General features: G+C 41.2%; 1 protein-coding gene across 1 annotated transcript in view; it reads right to left on the bottom strand.

The window, feature by feature from the left end:
* The window catches only part of NID2 (nidogen 2), a 64,170-nt gene that overhangs the window by 7,989 nt on the left and 30,273 nt on the right, over positions 1-25,908 (bottom strand). Inside the window, exons 6-16 of the mRNA XM_081314416.1 lie at positions 25,356-25,601; positions 23,571-23,771; positions 21,955-22,185; positions 18,792-18,935; positions 17,263-17,391; positions 12,181-12,324; positions 10,877-10,996; positions 8,974-9,204; positions 5,976-6,197; positions 3,703-3,872; positions 2,713-2,842 (exon numbers count right to left, since the gene is read on the bottom strand). Of these exons, the coding sequence (XP_081170542.1) occupies positions 2,713-2,842; positions 3,703-3,872; positions 5,976-6,197; positions 8,974-9,204; positions 10,877-10,996; positions 12,181-12,324; positions 17,263-17,391; positions 18,792-18,935; positions 21,955-22,185; positions 23,571-23,771; positions 25,356-25,601 (1,968 nt within the window). The remainder of the gene's footprint in view (positions 1-2,712; positions 2,843-3,702; positions 3,873-5,975; positions 6,198-8,973; positions 9,205-10,876; positions 10,997-12,180; positions 12,325-17,262; positions 17,392-18,791; positions 18,936-21,954; positions 22,186-23,570; positions 23,772-25,355; positions 25,602-25,908) is intronic.

Below are 25,908 nucleotides of genomic sequence, written 5' to 3'. Positions count from 1 at the left end.
TTCTAGTCCAATTCCCTCCTCAAGCAGGGGACTATTTACCATTCTGGACAAATGACTGCCCACTCTCTTCTTAAAAAGCTCCAATGATAGAGCACCCAAAACTTTTGGAGGCAAGCCATCCAACTGATTGTTCTCACTGACAAGAAATTTCTCCTTAACTTTAGGCTGGATCTCTCTTTGACAGGCTTCTATTTGTTACTTCTTGTCCTGCCCTCAGGTGCTTTGGAAAATAGGTGACACCCCCCCTCCTCTCTGTGACAGCTCCTTAAATGTTGGAAGACTGCTATCACGTCACCCCTAGTCCTTCTTTTCGCTAGACTGGACTAGACAGTTTTTAGCCTTTAGTCCCCTAATCATCTTTGCTGCTCTGCTCTGCACTCTCAACACACAGATAAACTTCAGTTGATTTTCCTGGTGTCTCAGAATGATTAGTTTGTAATTGCTTGCATTAATAATATCAGCAATAACGTTAAGTCAGTAGGCCTGTTTGTGAGCTGTTTTGTCAATAGTGTTTCCATTTTGCCTTGGTTGGTGGGTTTCTGCTGAAGGATGGTGAAAAGTATTAATTAATAGGCACAATTTATACAGTATTACATTATAAAATATTACATTCGCTGATTCAAGTCATATGCAGAGCTCAACACCCCTGACCCCACTTTCTCCTCCCTTTTTAGGGAAAATCCTATGCTTCAGATAACTGGAACAGCCAGAGACATTGTCAAAACAGATTGTCATCTCCATCAATTTCCTACAGAAGTCGCTAATTACTATTAAGTTAGCTGTTCTTTGGAAAAGAAATCAATCAGAAGCAGTGCCGGTCACCATTATCTCATTATTTACACATCCAGGTTTGGTTGGGAAGGGATCGTTTGCTTTTGAAAAACAGACAGGACTTGAGCAGAGCTCACACACTTACAGAGGATTCACTTAATGACTTCAGAATTTGCTTAACTACTGCCACAAAAAAGGTTGTAAAATCAGGTTGGTCACATGATTACCCACTTTATGACTGTGTCAGGTCCATTACACGTTCATAAATTGTAGTGAAGCTGTTTGTAGGTCTTCCTATGGAAGTTCTACCAGATGATCATCCCACATGTCCCTCCCTGTCAGCTGACAGAGCAAACAACTTTATTCAGACAGTTGATAAATTACCATACATTACCTCAGCCTGAAACTTCTTTTAATGAAAATTACAATATAAATAAATTGTATGTTTAATAACTGACTAGGCCTGTTTAAGCTGTCTCTAGAAATGATCAATAGATCAATAGAGGCAAAAAGACAATGTGGCAAAAAGGCAATTCACGTCATAATGGAGAAGGGCACTTTTCTATTTATTGCCCTTACTAGTGTGTTTAATTTGGGCATATGTAAATAAATAAATAAATAAATAAATAAATAAATAAATAAATAAATAAATAAATAAATAAATAAATAAATAAATAAATAAATAAAATAAATAAAAATAAAACCTTTATTGTCAAAGTACAACATGTGTACATTGAGATTAGCTGAGCCTCCCCCCGTGCTCTCTCCCCCCAACACACAGTGACAACAAACCCTCCATCCTACCACACCATGTGAACCAACTACACCACACACCGGCCTCCCAAGTCAATTCTGCATAAGTTCACAGAGATTATATCCCATTTAAAAGCCTAACAGCCCACGGATAAAAGCTATTTTTCAGCCTGTTGGTACGGCTGGCTATATTCCTATATCTCCTACCGGATGGTAGGAGAGTAAAGAGATACCGTCCAGGGTGTGAGTCATCCCTGAGAATCTTCCTCACTCTTCCAAGGCAACGAGCCCTGGTGATGTCGTCCAGTGGTGTCAGGGGACAGCCCACAATGTCTTGTGCTGTGCTCACTACCCTCTGTAATACTTTCCTGTCCGCGGCTGTCAGACCAGCATACCAAACCACAATACCATACGAGAAGACGCTCTCTATAGTAGACCGGTAAAAGAGGGTCATTAGTCATTGTTCTACCCTGTTCTTCCGCAAGACCCTAAGAAAGTGAAGCCTCTGTTGGGCCTTTCTAGCCACCTGGGTTGTGTTAACTTTCCAGGTCAGATCTTCACAGAGGTAGACTCCCAGAAATTTAAAGGAGGAAACTCTCTCCACACAGTCCTCCCCGATGTAAAGTGGGGCAGGTTCCTCCTTTTTTCTCCGAAAGTCTAACACCATCTCTTTCGTCTTGCCGATGTTTAGGTGCAAGTTGTTGTTACTACACCATATGGATAGCTTTTGTACCTCCGCCCTATATGCTGTCTCATCCCCACTCTGAAAAAGCTACTCTGCTATGCACATGGCTAAACAAATATTTTTGCTTTGCTTTAAGGACAGAAATCGTCTGAATACATCAGGGTGGCTTCAAACCAATAGGGCCGTCAGGATCCTCTAAGCTGACTGGCTGGCTGCTTTACAATGCATTTTCTGTTCTGCTACCCCAAAATCTTTTCCTTGGATATGTGATATTGGCTTTCTGCCACAACACCTTTGCCTAGCTACTACACATGCAGGATCCTGGAGAGGAATGCTTTCTTTGAGAAAATACACATACAGACATATACAGATTTTCTGTTGAAGCAGAATGATAGAAAACTTGTACATTTCAAGTAGTTTGGGCTTTAAAAATCTGGGCTGAGAAAACTCCTTCACAACCCCAGCTATGGATTATATTAGTCCAGGGAATGTCAAATACCTACCTGAACTAACAATGGTCTCTGGATCTGCACTGTGCTCCAGACTTGCCCGACTAATAGTCCGTGCTGCAACATCTGTCCAGTAGATCATTTTCTCCCTGCAGTCATAGTCAATCCCTACCATGATGGAACCCTACAATGAAGGATACAAAACACGTACAAAATAATGACCAGTTCTACAATTATCTCAATGGCCTGTTGATGGAAAAGGCACTTTGCTCCTAATTATAAAATGTTGGATTATTATATCATCTGCTGTCTTCTTTTATGAGTTTTATAGACCTTAATGAGCAATATAGCTGAAGACTATGTTGAACATAGTGGACTTCAGCTTTGTTTAAATTGTAAAGAGCAACGAAAGAGTCATTTTGAGCAGTTGGCCACTGGCTGACCTTCACAGCTGTTTGCAGGGTCCCATGGTAAGGTGACCACAATTTGTGACTGTTTTGCTGGTTTCAAGCATTTACTTCTGGTTTCCAGCAAAAAACGCCCACTGGGGAAAACAGATTTGTTTAATGACCACCATGTTCACTTAGCAACTGTTATAAAAAATGGTAATAAATTCAATCTGATCACACGATGCCTCAATTTACAACTGCAACAATTTATGGCCACAATTCCGGGCTTAATTACAGTTGTAAGTCAAGGACTGTCTTTAATTTGAATTTCTTTGTGGAGCAGAGGGTAGCTCCAATGGCCCCTTCCAATTGTATCCAATTCTATGACAGTGTTAAGTGTCACACAGATGGGCTACATTTTGGAGTGGGGTCATCTGGGTTTTCGAGGAAAGATGATAAAGGTTTGTTGTCTCACTTCAAAACAGAAGAAAACCATGTCACTCATTTTTAGCAATTGAACTTGGAAGGAGATCCAAGATCCATAAAAAAGGAAGTTGGGAAACAATGTCTCTTGGAGCCCCCAATTCCAGCAACCTCCTTGACTAAAATCCAGCCTCCTTCCAAGACTTGCCCCACCTTGTATGGAATACATTACATGCAGAGAGAGAACAGTCTTTGCTGCCTCCTTCTTAAACCTTGTTCCATTCAGTGGCAAGGAACCGATTTGCTGGCCCTGAGCATATAGCAAGAATGTTCCAGATCCAGGAGGAATTATCTCAGGACGTGGAGTTGGACGGATGGTTGGAGGAGGGACGCTGGGAAGGCCTGTGGGCAAAAAGTTACAAGTTACACGCTGGGTCACAAGAATGGACCTGCTCCTCCACCCAAGGCCAATCTATCTGGCAGCCTAGATCAGGGGTCTGCACCCTTGACAACTTTAAGACTTGTGGACTTCAGCTCCCAGAATTCCTCAGCCAGTTGTGGAATTTTGGGAGCTGAAGTCCACAAGTCTTAAAGTTGTCAAGGTTGCAGACCCCTGGCCTAGATCACGACATGAAAGAACCACCTTACTTTACACTGGCTTTTGAAGGATGGCTGCTAAAACATGATGGTTTTTTCTCCAGCATATGAAGCCCTCTAAGCTATGAAGTTCATTTCAACAGCATTTCCCCTTGGATGCATTTAAGACAGGGGTCTTCAAACTTGGCCCTTTTATGACTTGTGGACTTCAACTCCCAGAATTCCAGCATGCCTGGCTGAGGAATTTTGGGAGTTGAAGTTCACAAGTCATAAAAGGGCCATGTTTGAAGACCCCTGATTTAAGAGTATGTTTTCCCCGTGCACTGTCTCCTGCTGATTACCTTTGTGGGATCTGCCTGGTTTTATTCTTTGTTGAGTTTATACATTTACTTATGAAATGTACAAGTAGTGCTCATTTAGCAAGTGCCTTGTTCACAATTACAACAGTGATGAAAAGGTAACTTTACAACCAATCCTTGCATTTACAATCTTTGCAGTTCTGTAAAGCAAAGGAAAGCTGAAGGAAAATCAGATGCAGAGTTGTGATTTTACTTAATGACTGCATTGTCTAATGACTGAATTCCCAGTCCGCATTGTGATGGCTAAACAAGGACAATTCTGTAGGCCAACTTTCTGCTAAGCTGAAGGATTAGGTTAGCACTGTAGCTGCTTTTTATTTATTTATTTATTTATTATTTATTTATTTAATTGGATTTGTATACCGCCCTTTCCCGAAGGACTTAGGGCGGTTTACAGGGAATTAAAACAAGAAATACAAAAATTAAAAACAATTTAAAAGATTATAACAGTCCCTGAAAGAGTAAAAACCCCAATTAAAATTAAAATTAAAATTAAAATTCTCAGCCTGGGCCAGAGAGCTCGAAAAGCCAGGTCTTCAGGTCCCGGTGGAATGAACGGAGGTCGGGGGCAGTCCTCAGCTCCACGGGCAGCTGGTTCCAGAGGGCAGGCGCACCCACTGAGAAGGCCCTCCCCCTGGGCGTTACCCGCCGGCAATCTTTTACCGGCGGCACCCTGAGAAGACCCTCCCTGTGGAAGCGCACTGGAGGAAGGGAACTTGATGCTGGCAGCAGGTCTTCCCTCAGATATCCCGGACCCAAGCCATTTAGGGCTTTATAGGTCATTACCAACATCTTGAATCTCACCCAGAGGGCAACCGGAAGCCAATGCAGCTCGCGGAGTAGAGGTGTTACATGGGAGTATCGGGAAAACCCCATCACAACTCGTGCGGCTGCATTCTGCACCAGCTGAAGCCTCCGAGTGGTCCTCAAGGGCAGCCCCATGTAGAGAGCGTTGCATAGTAAGACTATGTAGGAATTTTTAAATCTAAATTTGAAAGCTCTTCAAGTATTACTCTGGAATTCGAAAGCTATGTACATTCTTAAACTGCTACATGAACTACACTAAGTGTTTAACAAAAACCTATTAAGTTTTCTTGTTTAAGATTCCTTTAATTAATTAAAAGGGAGCATCAGTTTGGAATCAGATTTTACACACACACACACACACACATATGTATTTTAACAACATAACACAGGTCTACTGGTGCTTTTAAATCTATTCATCTAAAAATACATTTGCTGACTCCCCTCACAAGGATAAGAAGATGCATTTTCCAAGATGTAAAGATAAAATACACTTTTCATTTCAGAACAATTTTTCTTGTCTTAATGCAGATTTAAATACTAAATAATTCAATTAACAAGCAACCAGAGATGATTAATTAACATATATTTGATTCAGTTTTTTATCCACCCCTGGTTAATGTCACATTGTTATCAAACAAATCCCCTGATGCTTCCAAGCTCAAAAAAGATTTTTAAAAATTCCCAGTTCAGCTGAAGTCCCCATTGCCCCATTGAGTTTTGTGACTCATTGCCATCCTCTTACATGCAGGGGGTACCCCAGGCTCCGATCGAGTGCCTTGAATTTCCCGGCCATGTTCATCCACACACCAGCAGTAGCCGCTATTTCCATGACATTGTAGTGGGTTAAAGTTGCCTAGTGTGTCGCATTGGGGCACATACTGGTCACCCTGTGGTCTGCCTCCATAATGTTCCAGCAGGCTCTGTCTCCAGCGTTCACACATTGTTTGTGGCCTCTGAGTTGGCTCTAAGGATAGAAAGAATTATAGGACTGAAGCTGATACCATATGAACCATGTGAAGCCTGAACTGTGAAAACGCTATTTATTTACATATCCCCCCCAACTCACTCATGGTCACTCCTAGTGGCTTTCAGAAATAAAACCCCAAACACAAAACACAAAGGCCCTCCTGTCCATGAACATCACCTGCTTCTTGAGGAGTCCAGGAGAACCCCCAGATTACGCACCGGTTCTCTGTCTGAGGCAGTGCAAACCCATCTAAAACCAAAGATGGCAATTGTTCATGGACCAAAGAACCCCAAATCCAGAGTCATTTCATTTTGCCAGGTTCATTTCAGCCTTTTGCTCCTTATCCTTAACAGCTTCTAGGCACTGTGAGAGGGAGGTGAGCATTGTTTAATTCACCATAGGCTAAGACATATACACATACAAAAGGTATGCCTGCAATCAACGCTTCTCATTGCCATAAGAAGTCTCATCCCCAAATGGAGTCATTCAAAGAAAGGGCCAGCGGTGGTCTCTGACATGCTTTCAGGGCCTTCAGAGCAACACAAATAAAGGGAGCCAAGAGCCAATTCTTGGAGGGTCTTGCCAAATGCTTTAAAGTTCAGACATTTTTCAATCTGAATTTTGAAAGTTAATCTGATGAATTCTTATTTCTTCTGCAGTGCAAAAACACTAAATGGCAGTCTTTACCAACTTATTATTTTACAGATGTGCTAAACTGCAGCAGTAGTCCAGGACAATGGGAGGGCATAAAGGTGGGGAAGACCACATTAACATACAGGTCTCTCCCATATTTGTCAGATTCTAGAGGACAAATGTAGCGGCTGAGTTTCATTGTATTTTATTTACAGAAAAATGTGCTCCTCATCATTCCAATGTTTCGATTATATCATCAGTTCCAAGGGAAAACAAATATAAAAATAGGCAGATGTGAAGGATTTTTAAGTTCTTCTAATATGCTGTCCTCAAAGGAGGAGAAGGAGCTGGCCCACAAAAAACAAGGAATTCAGAATTGCGGTTCTCATTTGCAATTGAGTTCAAAGAAGCCACTGATCTAATCCAGATCAGCCCACAAAAAAGAGGAAGTTTCCCCCACAGATTTGTTCTCTCCACCTTCCAACCTCATAATTTGACTTACGATGAAATAAAAGCCAAGAAAAGCTAGCCATATCTTTAAGATACGCATTTAAAGACAGTGTAAATTAAAGTTAAATTAAGCCCCAGTCATTCTGCTGCATCCTGCATTATTTGCTGGCAAATAAATAAATTTCAACACCATCTGCCTTCTTATCTGGGAAAGGAGCTGGGTTGCTTTGTAGAATTTGACCTTGCTAGAACAGGGCTTTCCTAAACAGCAAAAAGAGAAGTGAGCCAAGGACAATGCTGTAGTCCCAAGTTCTTATTTTCCTGTTGGAGGTATAAGAAATTAGTAATGGAAAAATGAAGAGCTCTGTGAATATGCTTTTTGGTCCCCTCCAGGTTCAAGATACATGAAGTTCCTTTAGAGCAATATTTCTCAACTTTGCTGACATATTTATTTATTTATTTATTTATTGAATTTATATACCGCCCTATTCCCGAAGGACTGAGAATTGGCCTGAGAATTCTGGAAATTGACTTCCACTCATCTTAAAGGTGCCACGGTTGAGACACACTGCTTTGGAATATGAAAAGACACAAAGTAGAATGAGTTAGATTTTGCAAGATTAAGTGTATGGTAGCAAAAGCAATAGCACTTAGACTTATATACTGTTTCATAGTGCTTTACAGCCCTCTCTAAGTGGTTTAGAGTCAGCATATTACCTCCAACATCTGGGTCCTCATTTTACCGACTTTGGAAGGAAGGCTGAGTCAACTTTGAGCTGGTCAGGATCGAACTTCTGGCATTGGGCAGAGTTAAGCTGCAATACCGCATTCTAACCACTGTGTCACCACAGCTCCTATGATACATTTTGGCAAAAACACAACAAATCCACCCTGCAAAAGGCATCCTCCCCAAAAATCTTACTTTTCATTTACAGAAAATAAAAAAAACAAAATTTTAAAAGCTGTAACTGGTGGAAAATAAGTGAAGCTAACAACAGAGCCAGAACAAAATAAAATCTCTTTTGATTGGAAAAGGGATAAATGTTCTATGTAAATTCTTACCCCTTCTCAAAGACAGGGCAATAAACAAAATATTTAAAAAATGCAAAATAAGCTGCCCAAAGTTTAAAAAAAAAAGAGTACCTTTCATATACATACTGAAAGTGAGGAAGGGGAACAGAGGGACAGTTCAGTGAAATATATCTGGGAATAATGTAGAAGGGTAAAGCTTGTCTGTTTCTTCCCAGAAAGCCAAGTCTCAAACTACTAATCAAGAACTTTCAAAGGATGAGGGCTACTCATCTTTTCCTATTAGTCTATTAAAAACACATTGAGAAAAGGTGAGCAATCTCTCAGTTCTCAGTTCAGATGGAGGAAAAAAAATGCTTCCTTCTCTGATTTTAGGGAAGACAGGACAGACAGATTCTGTTTGCAATTCACTGCACCAAAGATTTGTCTAAATCAGGGGTGTTTAACCTTGACAACTTTAAAACTTGTAGACTTCACCTTCCAGAATTCCTCAGCCAGCATGGTCTAAATCACATAGAAATGCCAAACGGTACAGAGAAGTAATGAACTAAGTCTTCTGTTTTAACTGTATTGTAATGTTATGTGTTTTAAGTGCTTCTGTTGTTTTATTGTTGGAAAGAGTTGTTAGCGACTTAAGGCTATGCACATTTCAGAAACAAACCTGGAATCCTGCAGCGTGGTGGGGCAGCACCTGGTGGGATTCTGCTCCCAGGAATCTCCTGGCCATCAGTGTCAACACACCAGCACTGCCCGGTGTTGCTGTGGCACTGCAGTGGCCGGTAGTTTCCTTTTTCATCACATTCAGGTACGTGAGGCCCTCCAGGAATGGGAGAACCCCTCTGGCTGGAATATAATCGCTCATGTTGACAGCGGGTCAGTCCCGTCACACTCTCTGTGGGTCAGAAGGAAATGAGGCTGTAACACTGAGGTCTCGGCAGCAAGTGGGAGCTTTCAAAAGCATCTCCCGTGATAGACAGCCCAGGAGCCAGGAAGAATGGCTAGCAAGCTTATCAACTCAGCATGCAGATTTTCTGCAGGTTTCAATTATTACTATATAATATAGAGGTATCAATAATGATATTTTTAGGTGCTGGAATTTTGGGGCCCTAGATGTTACCTTGTTTTATTGTAAGCTGCTGTGAAGCCCAGTGGGAGACAGCAGCATATAGATGTGATAGGAGGAGGAGGATGCACACTATTAGCACAACTTGGAAATCCACCCCCAGCTAAGGAAATGTATACAGGCAGTCCTCGACTTACAACTGTTTGTTTAGTTGAGATGTGTTTGAATATTAGTTCAATAGTAAACAATTGGAATATTATTTATTTAGTGACCATTCAAAGTTACAACGGCACACAAAAAGTGACCTATCACCATTTTCACACTTATGACCTTTATAACATCCCCATGGTCATGTGATCAAAATTCAGATGCTTGGCAACTGACTCCTATTTATGATGGGTTCCAGTGTCCTGGGGTCATGTGATCACCTTTTGTCCCAAAGGTGCTTTTTCAAGAGGCAACTGGACTTCCTTGTTTTTCTTTGAAGACGTTTCATTTCTCATCCAAGGAGTTTCTTCAGCTCTGACTGGATGGTGGGGAATGGAAGGATTTATATTCCTTGCAGGCAGCTGGTCAGCGTCAACTTCCCTCCGCCCAGTACGCTCCCACAGAGAGGGCCTCCTCAGGGTGCCACCGGTCAAAGAATGCCGACTGGTGGCCCTCAGGGGGAGGGCGTTCTCTGTGGGCGCGCCGGATTTATGGAACCATCTTCCAGTCGAGCTCCGGATGGCGCCTGATCTCCGCTCCTTCCGGCGTGATCTTAAAACCCACTTTTTTGAACAAGCTGGCCTGGCCTGATAGGATGGGGTTGGGTTTTATAAATTGGTCTTAATTTTTAATTTGTACTAATTTATTACGGGCATTGCTATTTAATTACTTTTAATAATTTTTAATTTTTGTATCTTGTTTTTATTATGTATTGCCCTGTTCACCACCCTGAGTCCTTCGGGAGAAGGGCGGTATACAAATTAAATTAATAATAATAATAATAATAATAATAATAATAATAATAATAATAATAATAATAATAATAATAATTTGTACCAGTTATAAATTCTTCCATTCCCCACCACCCAGTCAGAGCTGGAGAAGCTTCTTGGATGAGAAGTGAAACGCCTTCAAAGAAAAACAAGGAGGTTCAGTTGCCTTTTGAAAAAGCACCTTTGGGACAACCATGACCCAGATGACTGAGAATCTCCATTTAGTTATCACACCTTTTGTAACCTTGAGACAAGCAAAGTCAATGGGGAAGCCAGACTCACTTAACAACCGTCTTACTAACTTAATAACTGCAGTAATTCACTTAACAAACGTGGCAAGAAAGTTCGTAAAATGGGGCAAAACTCACTTAACAAATGTCTCACAGAAATGTTGGGGTCAATTGTGGTCAATAACCAGTACTTGGATAACTGTACTTGGGGAGCTGAAGATCTTGCACTGAAAGATGAGGATGGATGGGCATTTGGATGGTTTTGTAACTATCCCACTTTTGGACCAGTACCTGGAGTGCACTGGAAACCATCCCCCACATAGCCAGGCCGACAGCTGCAGGAGAAGGAGCCAGGTGAATTGTGGCAAATGGCAGCTTGGTGGCATTTTCCTTCCAGGCATTCATCCACGTCTGTCAAAGAGGTAGAAAAGACTGGATTCAGTTTGGATTCAGTCTGAACTAGATGTGTACACCAGAGTGGTTTTCCGCTGTCAAGATTTTCTGCAAAGTTTGTCAGTTTCAAAGTTGTACATATATGTTTGCTTGGCTGTTTCAAAAAAATTGAGAAGCAGAGATTTCATGGTTCTTCCACGCTCACAAAGAAGGTAGCTCAAATCCTTGTGTTAAATGTGGATATTCAGATGAAGATGCTAAGCAAAAGCATACTCACTTGAAAATTTCCACAATTTAAAATTGGAGCCAGTTTGATCTAGTGCAGTGGCTCCCAACCTTTTCTATACCCTGCACCCCTAGAATGCTTCTGATATATTCTCGCACCCCTTACAAAAGTTTGTAATAACGGCAATGAATTATGCATATATACTATAATTTTGAAAACTCAAGTTTTCACATGCCCAGGAATATTGTCTCGCACCCCTGGTTGGGAACCCCTGATCTAGTGATTGACGCATCAGGCTAAAAGCCAGGAGACAGTGAGACTAGTCCCACCTTAAGCTTGAATGCTAGCAAGGTGACTTTGGGCCAATCACCAGGAGACTGTGAATTCTAGTCCCATTTTAGGCATGAAAGTTGGCTGGATAATTTTGGCCCAGTCACTCTCTCTCAACCCAGCTCACCTCACAGGGTTGTTGTGGAAAAATTGGAAAAAAGAATCTGGTATGTGTTTGCTGGGAACTAATTAACCTAAATAAATCAATACAAAAATTCAGAATTTTTCAGTCCATCTCTCTGGTCTGGATACACAGAAACATTTTTTATCTCTAAGCCAATGTCAACAATTTCTTGATAGACTGAATCAATCCCAATGATTGATTGAAGGAGTTGATGGAGGACTGTATTTTTCAGACTTACAATTTCTGTCAATATACTTTACAAAAAAATGGAATTAGCTCAGCTGGATTGTGATTCCTATCTGATTAATCTGGTGAGGCTGATTTCAATTTTGCAAGTCTGAAAGGCTAATTCTCCCTCCATCTCCTTTACAGCCTGAAAAACTAGGGAGGGTCTTTTCTGAGCCTGTTGCCCCTCCCACTATGTTGCCCACTGTCTCTAATTTGACTGTTCCCTTGGTAGCTTCTCTCCATCCAGTCTCCCAAGGTCTTTCCCACATGCCATAAAAACTATCTGTCAATTACCTGTGCAGTTGTGCCCATCGCCAGCATAGCCAGTTAGGCACAGGCAGCTGAATGAAACGCCTCCCTGATTGACACATCGTGCCCGATCAGCTGAATCACAGTTGTGAGTCCCTTTTTCACAAGGATTGGGTGGTGGAGTGATAGCTGAAAAGGTTAAAATTGAGAGAGGAGGAGAAGTCAGTTGCTGCACTGCAGTTTATTTTCCCTTCAAGGGAAGTGATGGGAAGCCCTCGAGGATTTCCAGCAGAGATTAGACAGGCATTTGTATTCCCGTGCTGAGCAAGCAATCGGGTTGAGTGGCCTCAATGACTCTTTCAACTCTATGTTTCTAGGTTACAGGTGTGTCATCTAAGTCACCATAGTCAAGAGCTGCTCTTAGCATGTTCTGCAGGGGAGAAGTTTGCAATGGGGAAAAGCAGTGATATTACATGGTCAGGATTTGCTGGGCACAACACTAAGACTGTCTATGTGTCATGGGCTGTGGGTAGACTTTAAACAAGCAGAATAGGAAAAGTATTGACACCTTAGGACTTTGGGGTTGAAGAAGACTTCTGAGAATGGGCAGCCAAGAAAAAAAACCAATGGATCATTGAACAAATCAGCCCAGAGTTCTCACTCGAGGCAAGTTATCCTACGAGGGGTCCTTGGTGTTCTCTGAGCTTGGTTGTTTTCTTGTAGACATGTCATTACCCAAACTAAGTAACATCATCAATGCTAGTCTAGCACTGATGATGTTACCTAGTTTGGGTAATGACATGTCTGCAAGAAAACAATGAAGCTCAGAGAGCACCAAGGACCCCACAATTCAATCCTGAGCTACAAATATTCTCCTTTGTCAAGTTATCCTACTTCAGACACCTTATGTCAGGGGTGTCAAACTTGCAACATCACGTGACCTGTCGTAATGTATCATGACTTTTTCCCCATTGTCAGCAATGGGGTAGGCACAGTTTCACCATGACGCATCTGACCTGCGGGCCAGCAGTTCGACACCCCTGCCTTAAGTGAAGACTCAATTCTCTGGAAAAGGCTCTAAAGGTAGGAAAGGTGGAAGGAAAGAGAAGAGGATAACTAACAGATAGGTGGATGATTTCAGTTATGGTGACAGTGGGACCATCATTAGACGACTTAAAAGAATGAGTTAGGGATATGTCCTCGTGGAGAAAATCTATATGGTTTCTAGGATTTGAAAACTGACTTGAGGGCACGAAATCATTCTTGGGTTATGGGATAGGAATTGGTGAATGTGGGTGGTTTTATTTTTTTAAATATGCTAAATCCATTTCAGAACTTACAGGTCAGTTTCTACATGTTTCCTGCCTCCAGCTAGAAGGAAAGCACACTACCAGTTATTGTGGTTATGGGTGAAATGGGCTCTAAGGGACCCAAAAAGAGGACTGGGAGTCATATGTGCCTTGGGGAATCAGAGTACCCACCCCTGTCCAAAATGAAACGGCACAATCTAGCAACAATTAACGTCCCACTTTGTTCATTTTTTTTCCTCTTTGTTTCTTTTAAAGATGGATGGCAGCTGGGGGCAGGCTGGACTTGAGTAAAGAGAAAAATGGATAGGCAGAATTTAAAAACACTGACCCCTATTTGTGCGCAAACACAAAAGGATGCTCTGGAGTACATCAGGGTGTAATTTCTGTCTGCAAATCTTTAAAGGAGCCGCTGTGCTTTTTCCCAAGTTCATGCAGACCTAGGGAAAGTCACAGCTTCTTTGAACAAGGAGCCCTCCTCTTCATTGTAAAATGCCCCTTTTCTCCCAAAACCCAAACGTTTCATCCTTTTTCCTGCAGTTATGTCCCGGATTAAAGTAACTACCCCAGTATGAGGACTGTCTTATACAACATATATTTTGTTTATATCTTGTTTTTCTTAAGAGTTTGCCCCGGAGGGTAGTATACACGGTCTGCTTGCTTTTGCATGATGTGATAAAGTGTGTTGGGGTGGTTGTTTTTCTTTATTGTTTTACAGCCAGCCAGTTCGAGAATCTGACTGGACTGAATGATTGTCCAAGACCACCCAGCTGACTTCAATGGCTAAGACAATATTTTGCCCACTGAAGATGAAAAATTTACAGGATGAGAAAGGCATTGCCTGTTCTTAAAAATAAGAAAGAAAGTACAAAGCATCTTCCCACTGTTCCTTTCTTTATTCAAATTTATAATCTGTTCCTGGTGCTTTACATCAAATCAACTCTACAGCTTTCCACTGATTTTAACTAGAGCTGAGCACGAAAGCTTGTGCTCATTGTGCATAAAATCGTTTTTCCAAAGAATGCATCAGAAATAGTACTATAGAGAAACATATGAGAAAAGAGGGGGAGGAAATCTAAAATTTTCATACTCTTACCTGACTCTAGAGCTAGGTAATTTACATGATTTATAAAGAATAAACAGTAGAATTTCCCGAGATAAAATTCACCTGCATAATTTTCCAGCACCTTAAAGATTTAGTTTATGACATATGAGAATGGATTCATTCTGGAATAACACGAAAGTACTGAAAACAGACTCTCCTTGCCAAATATAGCATTTGTTTTGTTTAAAGTAATTAACAGTTGGGCTGTTTTAATCCTTATGGTCAAAATTCATGTGAACAATACCAAGTAAAACCTCAGGCGTTAAACCAGCAAGTTTAACAACTTTTTTCTCTTTCCAATCTATCTTCATTCCCCCAATTCCCAACCTCCCTGCCTTTTCTTGACAGTTTCTTAGTTGTCAGTGGAAAGTTAATTAACAACAGGCTGGAAAACAAACATGCATTTTCCCCATAAGGCAGAGAATTATAATTATCAATATTGAACAAACATAGAGATCCAACAGAATTTCTGCTTCCTGAGATTCTCAGCTCTTAATAAGAAAATAAAAAGAGAATGTATTATTATTTAAAAGATACACAACTACGAAGCAGATTAACAATCTGCCCAAATTAGCAAACAATACAATACAAACTAAAAATCAAGTATGAATAACCAAAGACCCTACAGCAAAAATAACAACCAGAACTTCTCTCATCAAAACTGTTCAGTTTTGACTCCAACCAGAAAGCCCAATGGCAAACTGTGAGAAGCGAGGCTTCATGATACAGATGGAAATTTAGTGTATTTGATGTCAGGTTGCCAATTACCTCAAAAGTGAGGGTAATTCTCTATACCACAGGTGCCTTTTGTCTGCCTAAAACCATGATCAATGGTGAGAGATATCCTGTTCTGTACCAGCCTGCTACCGGCCCTGCAGAAAAGGCAACCCCTTTACAAACGGCAAGAGGCTGGAATTACGCCTGCCAAATTTATTACTACAAAAACAAACAAGACACGAACCAAGAAACAGGAGCTTTGAAACACTATCCGAGCAGTTGCCTTCAGCAAACCAGCCCTCCCCACACATTCCCCTTATATAGAGTTCAGGGCGTGGCTTCTCTCTGCCTCCTTTGCCTTCCTCTGTTTACTACTAATTGACTGCCTCCTGCGTCGGGCGTCCTTGAACAGGGCCAGCTGTGGGTCATCTTCATCCACACTGTCAGGCTCACACAGCTGGGTCTCCGTGGTGACCAAGTGGGAGGGGCCTGGCTGAGGGCTATCATCAGCAAGATCTTCAACCCCCTCAGCAAGGTCTTCAACACCCCCCTCCTCCTCTGAGTCGTTCAACCCAACTGCCGAACCCACAGGCTGACCCTGAATCACAACATATCCATAGTCTCTGTTGTGAGATTAAAGATATGTGTTGGAGAGACATGGACAAGAGAAAGACATGGACAAAGTCAACCCCAGTTTCTACTGGAAAACTAAGTATCCTAGATCAAGGTAATTCCAAAACCACTATGAAATTCCTGGAAGCTTGGCATTGAAACAAATCAGCCATCAACATAGAAATAAACCACATTTACACACCATTCAAAAGAGACAATAAAAAAGCTAAGAAGAAAACAAAACAAAAAAGCAGTACACATCCTTTCCAGCAGCCAATAATCAGATAAACAAGGATTAACCCCAGACTAACAATCAAGCAGAAAACAATACCTAATTCAGGAATTACCAACAGAAAAAAACCCACACTTCTACCAATACCTTCAGGACAAGCTACTTTATAAACAGCAAAAAAACCTCACACTAACTAACACTCATGATGTTACCTACTTTGATAATGAAACATCTGCAAGCAAATAACCAAATTCAGAGAGCACCAGGGGCTCCAAAGGAAAAATGAGTAATATTGTATGTTTCTGACAAAGAGAAAGGGGAAGAATATAATAGATCTCTATGAAGAGGGTCTGTGCTGCACCTGCCAAAAAAACCAACACAGTGCTAGGCAGCATTAACAGAGGTCATGTGAAGGGTTAATACCACTTTACAATGCCTTGGTAAGGCCACACTTGGAATACTGCATCCAGTTTTGGTCACCACAATGTAAAAAAAGATGTTGAGACTCTAGAAAGAGTACAGAGAAGAGCAACAAAGATGATTAGGGGACTGGAGGCTAAAACATATGAGGAACAGTTGCTGAATTGGGTATGTCTAGTTTAATGAAGAGAAGGACTAGCAGTGACATGATAGCAGCGTTCCAATATCTCAGGGGTTGCCACAAGCAAGACGGAGTCAACTTCCTCTCCAAAGCACCTGAAGGCAGGACGAGAAGCAATGGATGGAAACTAATCAAGGAGAGAAGCAACCTAGAACTAAGGAGAAATTTCTTGACAGTTAGACCAATCAATCAGTGGAACAACCTGCCTCCAGAAGCTGTGAATGCTCTAACACTGGAAGTTTTTAAGAAGAGACTGGACAGCCGTTTGTCTGAAATGCTATAGGGTTTCCTGCCTGAGCAAGGGGTTGGACTAGATGACCTCCAAGGTCCCTTCCAACTTTATTATTGTTGTTGTTGTTATCCTAAGAGGTAATTCTATTAGTTGATAATCATTAGACTTTGTACAATGCGCTATTTTATCTCAAGGTCTCTTCTTTTTTGCTCTTCTCTCCTCAGCGGATCCCAAAACTGCAATTTTTTTGACCAATGTTGCCCAGGTCTTGCATTCCCTCTGCTCAGGGCAGGCCCTCCTCAAAATAAAGCAATCCCATACCTATGCAAGAAGCCCGGTCAGGTGCCAGCTGGTATCCTCTGGGACATTCACATCGATAGCTGCCTGGTGTATTGAGGCACCAAGCACCCTGGCCACATCTGCTGAAGCCCTCAGTGCATTCGTTGACATCTGAGAAGGGGCAACAAGATTAATGGGACAAATCAACATCCAGGACCAAAGCAGCAAAGCTTCCATTCATATTTTCAGATGCTACAGCACATTTTATATTATAGCCATTGACTCCCTGGCTTCTCATCTGTCTCATTCCAGTTAGGACATTCAACCTTGTTTCAACTATGAAAACACAATTGGATCCAAATGATTCCAGATGTTTGCAAGTGGGAAGTCCCAAAGCATAATCTCCGAAATGTGTTGAAAACACCAGTTCATCTTTAAGTGATGCCAGCAGATGGGTAGAAATGACCTTCCCTTTAGTTTAGCACAGGTCTGGACATGAACAGATCTCTGGTAAGTTTAGCCACTACAGTCTGAAGTAAGTTTATCCTATCTCACAGAATCAAAGAATCATAGGGCTGGAAGAGGCCTTGGAGATCTTCTATTCTAGGGGTCTCCAACCCCTCGGCTGTGGCCCCATTTGGAAACAGGCTGTGCAAGCAGCTTGTGGGCACTCAGGCATGAATCTCCATTTGTGCGAGTGGCGGGTGTACATATCTGCTGCTTGTGCAAATGGAGCTGTGTATGCTCAAACACACACCTGCCACCCACACAGAACCATTCCCTCTCTCTTCTCCCGCCGGCCCCCCTGGCTTGGCCACCAAGCCGGAAAGCTTGGGGACTGCTATTCTAGTTCAACCCCCTCCCTATTCAAGGCAGAAGTCCTTATATCATCCTGGACAGATCGACTCTGCTTGTGAGAAACCAGTTGTGAAACATACAAACAGCAAACATCTGATTGTGGAATGCTGCAACATAACTTTTGCAAGCATGAGAACCAGTCATAAAGTTATTTTTTCAGCACTGTGGTTCACTTTGGATGATCACCAAATAGGGCAGTCAGTCATGACTTCCTGTATTTGGGAAGAGCAGAGGGGTAACATAATAGTAAGCCACTGCTTTGTAGGTCCAAGTTCAGACCTCGATATCTCTAGTAGAGTAAGAAATGGTCCAATCCAAATCCATAGAGATCCACTGGCAATTCATTCAGAAAAAGCAATTTGTGCTTCTCACATGTTGATGAACTACAACCTTCCATAATACTGACATAGATTAATCTACGATTCTATTTATTACTTCTGTTCACATAAAATGCTACCCCAGGCTAAAGACAAAACAACTATATATATGCCATGTACTAAACTTGATTATTTTTAATGATTTTTCCTAGTATACTTTCTGAATTTACCAAAAATGGACCAATTTAGTAATTTAGCTAAGTATCTTCTGCAAACAGTTACTACAGGTAGCATCTGCTGTTCCACAAGGCAAATCTGTAAACTCGCAGCATACTTCTAAGACAAAATGTCAGAGCTTTGAGACAAGACAAGAAGTAAAAGATTTGTCCTACTCACCTACACATTCTTTGCCATCTCCCCAATACCCAGCGGTGCACTCACAGAGGTAATCCAGACCAAGCCCTGGCTGGCATCGTGCCATTGTGTCACAAACATGGGTGCCATCATAGCACGGGTTCACTGCAGTTGGCCTAGAATTGTCTAAAACAGCAAGAAAATCTGTGAGAAGAGATATTTTGTATCTATATCTTACCCTTCCTCTAAAGAAGCTAATTCAGATAGTCTCTGTTGAGTTCTCACAAGTTCTTTGTGCAAAAAAAGAGAGGAGAAAAGATATTTCTCTTTGAAGAAGCTTCTGGGTGTCCTGTTAGACCAAGGAGGCTATTTTAAACCTTTCCATGGGTGCAACTTCCTCTATCTATGAACCCATCACACCTTCTGCACCCAGATGAAAGAGCAATCATTCTGATCATTATAAAGAGCGCATCCCAATCCAGGTGTGTTACAACTACATTTCCCAGAATTTTAGACGACATGGGAGTGTTTTCTCCAACCTGAAGAACATCATGTTGTAGAAGACTGTCCTAACTGATGTTTCTAGCAACGGATCCATCTGAGTAGAGCAATCATTTGCCCAGTTAGATGTCTGAACTCAATAGTGCCTGACGGCAAAGAAGCAAATATTGATTCCTCCATAAAGAAACAAAACTCAAAATGCCAAAAAACATGCCAGAAACTTAGCGTGTTAAAGGGAAGCTCTCCAGTGACAGCTTCTAATTATCTTTGTGCAGGATGTGTTGTCTGTTACAGTTTGGCTGTGGTTCTGGTTAGTTTGGGTACCTATATTTCCAATACAATTTATTTCCTCTGTGAAAATTGGCCAGAATGTTAGACAGAAATAGAGAAACTGGGGCATGTTTCACAGCCTCTCATTTTTTGAGATAGAGCCTTATCAAATCCCTGAAGGCAGGAGGTCATTAATGTTTGGAACATATTAACTGGGACAGGTGATTGGGAGCTCAATGTTCTCAGGGCCAAAAGGTCTGTTATGTCAATAATAAAGAGTTATATAGCTGTATATTCATGAAAGAAAAGCGGTACTAAGCATCTGTGGATACAAAAAATATTTTAAAAAGTGCTCTTAAAAAGGATAAGAGGGATCTCCCTGTCATACTAACAGAGGACAACTGATTATGATGACTTCATCCTGACATGCAAAATTCTTATCTAGATGGAATGGAATGGAATGGAATGGAATGGAATGGAATGGAATGGAATGGAATGGAATGGAATGGAATGGAATAGAATACAATAGAATAGAATACAATAGAATAGAATAGAATAGAATAGAATAGCTTTATTTGGCCAAGTGTGATTAAACACACAAGGAATTTCTCTCTAGTGAATAAGCTGGAGTGCCTGGCAAACATCTGCCAGGTTTGAGATGGAAAACCTGACATTTAGATTGTCTTCCTCAAGCTGATGCCCCTTAAGAAGTTGCACTACATTCCCATCATCCTTAGACAGCCAGTCCTACAAATGTAAATAATGAAACCCTTTTATTGATATCATTACTATTATTATTATTACTCTCTTACTTGTGTCCAATCACACTTGGCCAAATAAAGTATTCTATTCTGTTCTGTTCTATTCTATTCTATTCTATTCTATTCTATTCTATTCTATTCTATTCTATTCTATTCTATTCTATTCTATTCTATTCTATTCTATTCTATTCCATTCCATTCCATTCCATTCCATTCCATTCCATTCCATTCCATTCCATTCCAGTGTTGACTTCAAACACATCTGGAGGGGGTATAAATGTAATGACAGCAACCAATAATTATTCCACCATTTTTCATAGATTTCAAGTGGACTACGTTTTCTCTATATACTGTCTCCAGGAATTACAGCTGGATAAACACTCATCCTTCAACTATGGCTGTTTTCCTTTTTTTAACCTTAAATTTGGATTCTTAATCCTGAAATCTGGAACTCATTTACATACTTAAGAGTGGGAGCGGAAGACAACAAACTGTGCTTCTTGTTGTTAGGGAAGCCACAGACACAGACACAGACACACACACACACACACACAAACAAACCCCGTCTTGGAGGGAGGCACTCTAAACTTTCAGCCCACACGCTCTGAAATCTCTTTCTTATTATCAGGCAGGAAGTCTGGCTAATCCTCACTGATTGCTTCAGGAAGAGTAGTTTCACAAGCTCAGGGAAGGGTAAAGGGGTGAAAAAGGCAGCAGAGAAGTCAAAAGGCATCTCAGTTTCTATTCCCCCCCCAAAAAAAATTATCCCCTCCAAAACAGTATTTCGAGAGTGATACCAATAGAAACAACTTGCATGCCTATACAGATAGCCCTCTTACGATCACAACTGAGTCCAAAATTTTTATTGCTAAGGGAGACCTTTGTTAAGTGAGTTTTGCCCCATTTTACGACCTTTCTTGCCAACGTTGATAAGTGAATCACTGCAGTTGTTAAGTTAGTAACACGGTTAAGTGAATCTGGCTTCTCCATTGACTTTGGTTGTCAGAAGGTGGCAACAGGTGATCACATGACCCCGGGACATTGCAACTGTCATAAATAGAAGCCAACTGCCAATCATCCAAATTTTGACCGTGAGGCTCCTGCAATGGTTCTCAGTGTGAAAAATGGCCCTGTCACTTTTTTCAGTGTCGTTGAAACTTTGAACGCTCACTAAATGAACTGTTGTAAGTCGAGGACTACCTGCATGCTGAAGCAGCTTTTATTTTTCAAAAAACAAACAAAAACCCTCTAGTCTACAACACTTTGACTGACAGTCCCATTTACAAATCTGTTTCTGAGGATAGGTGAATTTTTCCTTCCATGTTGGAAAAGTAATTCTGGCTGTTCCTTGGAGCTCACTATTCAGGAGAATCTGCCTGGAGTGACCATTATACCTTCGAAAGCAGATAGGGCCCTGCAGAAATAAATGTTCCTTACATCTCAAAGCAAATGGTTACTTCATCATGGAAAACATTCAATGCAGATACACAGATTCTGCCTAGCCATTTGTTCTATGCACTAGTATAGAGGTATGGCTTTTCTTTTCAATATTATTATCTTAAGAGATTGGCAGCCAACACTTCCAAGGAATTAAAATGAGTAGAGACCTATAGAGAATGAAGCTGGAATGCGAAAGTGCCCCAAATCTCTCTCTCATCCCAATCCAAGCTCACCTCCTAAGGGTCCAATTTGGTTGGTAATGGCATACCGAAGTACCCTTTCCTCCTCATTGTACAAAGCAAAGATCCGGTCCACCGTCAGTTGCTGGGTAGTTCGAAGTAACCTGAGATGCCGTGCATGTGGACATTCTTGGTAGGTGATATTCTGGTGTAGCTGGTAGGAGAAGCTTTGGTTGACGTTTCCAGAAATTAGGGAATATTCTCGATAAGAAGTGGATGTCACAACTATGAAAGATTTTTTAAAAAAACAAAAAGTGTCAGACTTGGTTAGAACAAACGTTCTCAGACTTTCTTGGTTCACAGAGCTCTGAGGGTTGCAAAGGCATGATGCTGCAAATAAGACACTGCAAAACCCAACTTGGCAAATGGATATCACAAAAATTTAAAATATCCCATGGTGCCCCTGTTTGTTGCATTGCCCTGAGGTGCCACAGTATACAGTCCAGCAACTGCAATGTTAGAAGATCAAGGTAGTCTTTAAAAATGTGCATTAACTGATGTAATCACACAGCGATGTATTTGTCAGCATGAAAAAAATAGGGACAGTTAAAACTGAACTTACAGAACTAATGCCAATTCCTCTCCTTTTTTAAAAGAAATATATATCATTCCAGCTATTTATGTATATAAATGCAACTTAAGAAAAAAAATGAAATGATAACAGTTAGCTGCATAGCAGCTAATTTGCTTAATGGATGATAGAATTTTCATCATTTCAAATGTTCAGTTTAGAAAAGGGGAACTTTATTTATATCCTGTCTTTATTATTTTTATAAATAATTCAAGGCAGTGTGCAGCAGCAACCAAAGAAGCTAACAAAATCCTGGGTTGTATAGTATCAAGATCATACTAGGCATAGTATCAAGATCATGAGAAGTACTATTACCGCTTTATAAAGCCCTAGTAAGACTACACCTAGAACACCGCAGCCAATGTTGGTCACCGTATCACAAAAAAGATGTTGAGAGTTTGGGAAAAAAATTCAGAGAAGAGCAACTAAGATGATCAGGGGCTTGGACACCAAAACATACAAAGAACGGCTGCGGGATTTGGGTCTGGCTAGTCTAAGGAAAAGAAGAAATAGGGGAGACATGATAGCAGTGTTCCAGTATCTGAGGGGCTACCACAAAGCTACCACCAAAGCACCAGATGGGAGGACGAGAAACAATGGTTAGAAACTGATCAAAGAGAGAAGCAACCTGGAACTAGGGAGAAATTTACTGACAGTAAGGACAACCAGTGGAACTGCTTACCCCCAAAAATTGTGGGCGTTCCATCACTGGAGATTTTTAAAGAAGAGACAGGACATCCACCTGTCTGAGATGATATAGGTTCTCCTGCTCAAGCAGTGGGCTGGACTAGAAGACCTCCAAGGTGCCTTCCAGCTCTATTCTGTTCTATTCTATACTTAGTACTCCTCCCTCCTCCTATTTTAACTTTTCTATGTTAACTAGAGCTTTGAATATATCAACCAACTTGCATGTCATGGGATTCTTGTCTTTTTTAAAAAAAATCTATCTTAATTGCAAGATTGTGAAGGGAGGTGGACTTTGACAGCATGGCTTGCCTCCAAAAAGACAAATGATTATTTATACAGCAATCAATCGTACCTGAATCCAAGTAATGGTATATCTCCTTATAAGGTGCTATGTGGACTGTAAAATTCTCAGGAATATAAGGCACTCGCCCTTGAATTTCAGTCCTAACACTGAGGTAATTTTCTGCATCCAGACCATCGGCTGTTTGCTGGATGAAAACTCTTTCTTCTCCTGGATAGAACGTAGCTTCCAGGTTATGAGTGAATTTAGCACCTGGGGAAGAGCATTAAGGGAGAAAAACAATAAAAACAATAAGCCCAGCATGAACCCACAATTTTATGGCCCTGAAATACAGCATCAGCTAAAATACAAGGCCAGACCCAGAGGAATGTGCTTCTAGTCTTTATGATTGTGACTGGAAGAAATACATGAGTATACTTCACAGTTCATTATTTCTTCCTATAGTGAGCTGGCATGAATAAGGAAAAAAACTAGGCAAATGTGTGGAACATAGATACAGGTAGTCCTCAATTTATGATCACAATTGAGCCCAAACTTCTGTTACTAAGCAAGACAGTTGTTGTTAAGTGAATCTTGCCCTATTTTACCTTTGCTGCCACAGTTGTTAAGTGAATCACTGCAGTTAATTTAGTAACACCATTGTTGAGTGAATCTGGCTTCCCCATTGACTTTGCTTGTCAGAAAGTTGCAAAAGGTGATCACGTGACCCTGGGACACTGCAGCCATCATAAACATGACCGGGTTGCCAAGTGTCCAAATTTGATCACGTGACCATTGGGATGCTGCAATGGCAGTAAGTGTGAACAATGGTCATAAGTCACTTTTTTCAGTGCCTGTCAACACTGCTAACATTGGATGTTTTTGCGTTGACAACAGATGGAGATGCAGCCATTTTCTTCTTTTTGCTTTTAGAGTTAGATGATGCTGGGGAGGAGGGGAATGTGCATGAGAATCTAGTAGACATAATAACACTGAACCTAACGTGAGAACCAAGGTTATTGAAATAAGAGATGCTAAAGAGTTGGCGGGATGGAGAGCTAGAGGGGAAGCCCACGCTTTAAACTAATTGGGGAATATGATTTATGACTATTAACTGGAGAAGGGAATTGTGCTTTGATACTATGTGCTCAGGGGAAGGGAATTCAGTTTTTGGCTTCGATTATGTTAGTGCCGATGCTATGCTACTCAAATAAAGATTCTTTAAGGTAAACAATGCCTCGAAGTTCTTTGAAGAGTTTCATCTGTCGGAACCAAGACAGTTCTACTGTAACTTTGAACAGTCACTAAATAAATGGTTATTAAATTGAGGACTACCTGTACATTTATGGCTTTGATGTTTCTTGCGCACAAATTTGTTTGCATCAAAACCACATTCACACAGATGGGATTTGCCAGCCCCACTCGTGTCAGCAGAAGGGGCATGCAGTGTCAGCTAAGGAATTTCAGCTGACGGAGTCTAGAAGCAGAGTCTTTTCTGCCATGGCTCCCACCCTCCCCAGGCCAGATCTGCTCTCACCCTTTTGGCTTTCCAAAAGGCCTGGAAGACATGGCTATGCCAAATTAGCCCAGGACCCTAATGGGGGTGTGGCATGTTGGAGGTATCTAATGGAGTAGAGAACATTCCTCTCTGTGCACACTTTGCATCCTCCCTTTCCATCCTGCTTAGTTTTATTTTAATTGAATTTTTAAATTTAAGATCTTTACTTATTTCTTTTAATGTTTATTCTGCATTTTATTCAATGTCTGTAAACCACCCTGGCAAGATGGGCAACCTATAAGTTTGATAGACAAATAAATAGCCTCATCTGTTTTGGATGAGGGCCATGTTCTACTCACCAGTGATGCTGAAGCCATTTTCGTAGCCAGGTTTCTCCAGAGCAAAAAGCCAGCCAAACAGGCCCCCGATGGGTGCCAATGGCATCAGGGATGAGGCAGCTGGCTGAGGCACATGGCTGATAGCTGTGTATGCTCTTCCATCATTGCCAACAATGTAAGCATGTAGGTCTACTTCACTAAAACGCACTGGCGTTTGTCCTACCAGGAGGTTTCCGCTCACTTTGCCATTTAGACGATGCGCAGCTCCTAAGAAGCAAAGCCATCATCAGCCAGCTAAGGACCAGAAGATCCCAGAGACAGCCATCATTGAAGATTTTACACAGGGAAATCTATTTCATGCATTAATATCTATACCACGATAGAAGAAGAGGATTTAAAATTCCTAACTGTAAGATCTTCCATGGAAGGGTTCCCAAAACATGCTAAACACTTCAGCTCAAGTCAATAAAACACATAATATGCTAGGCCCACAAAATATTCACAAAATATTTTAACACAATAGTTGTGTTCCAAAAATACACTGAGCCACCAGCTACCAATCCTGTTTTAGTCT

The sequence above is a fragment of the Vipera berus genome, assembly GCF_964194415.1.
Source record: "Vipera berus genome assembly, chromosome: 1".
NCBI lineage: Eukaryota > Metazoa > Chordata > Lepidosauria > Squamata > Viperidae > Vipera > Vipera berus.
The sequence above is the reverse complement of the archived record's forward strand: the minus strand, read 5'-3'. Positions and strand labels throughout refer to the sequence as shown.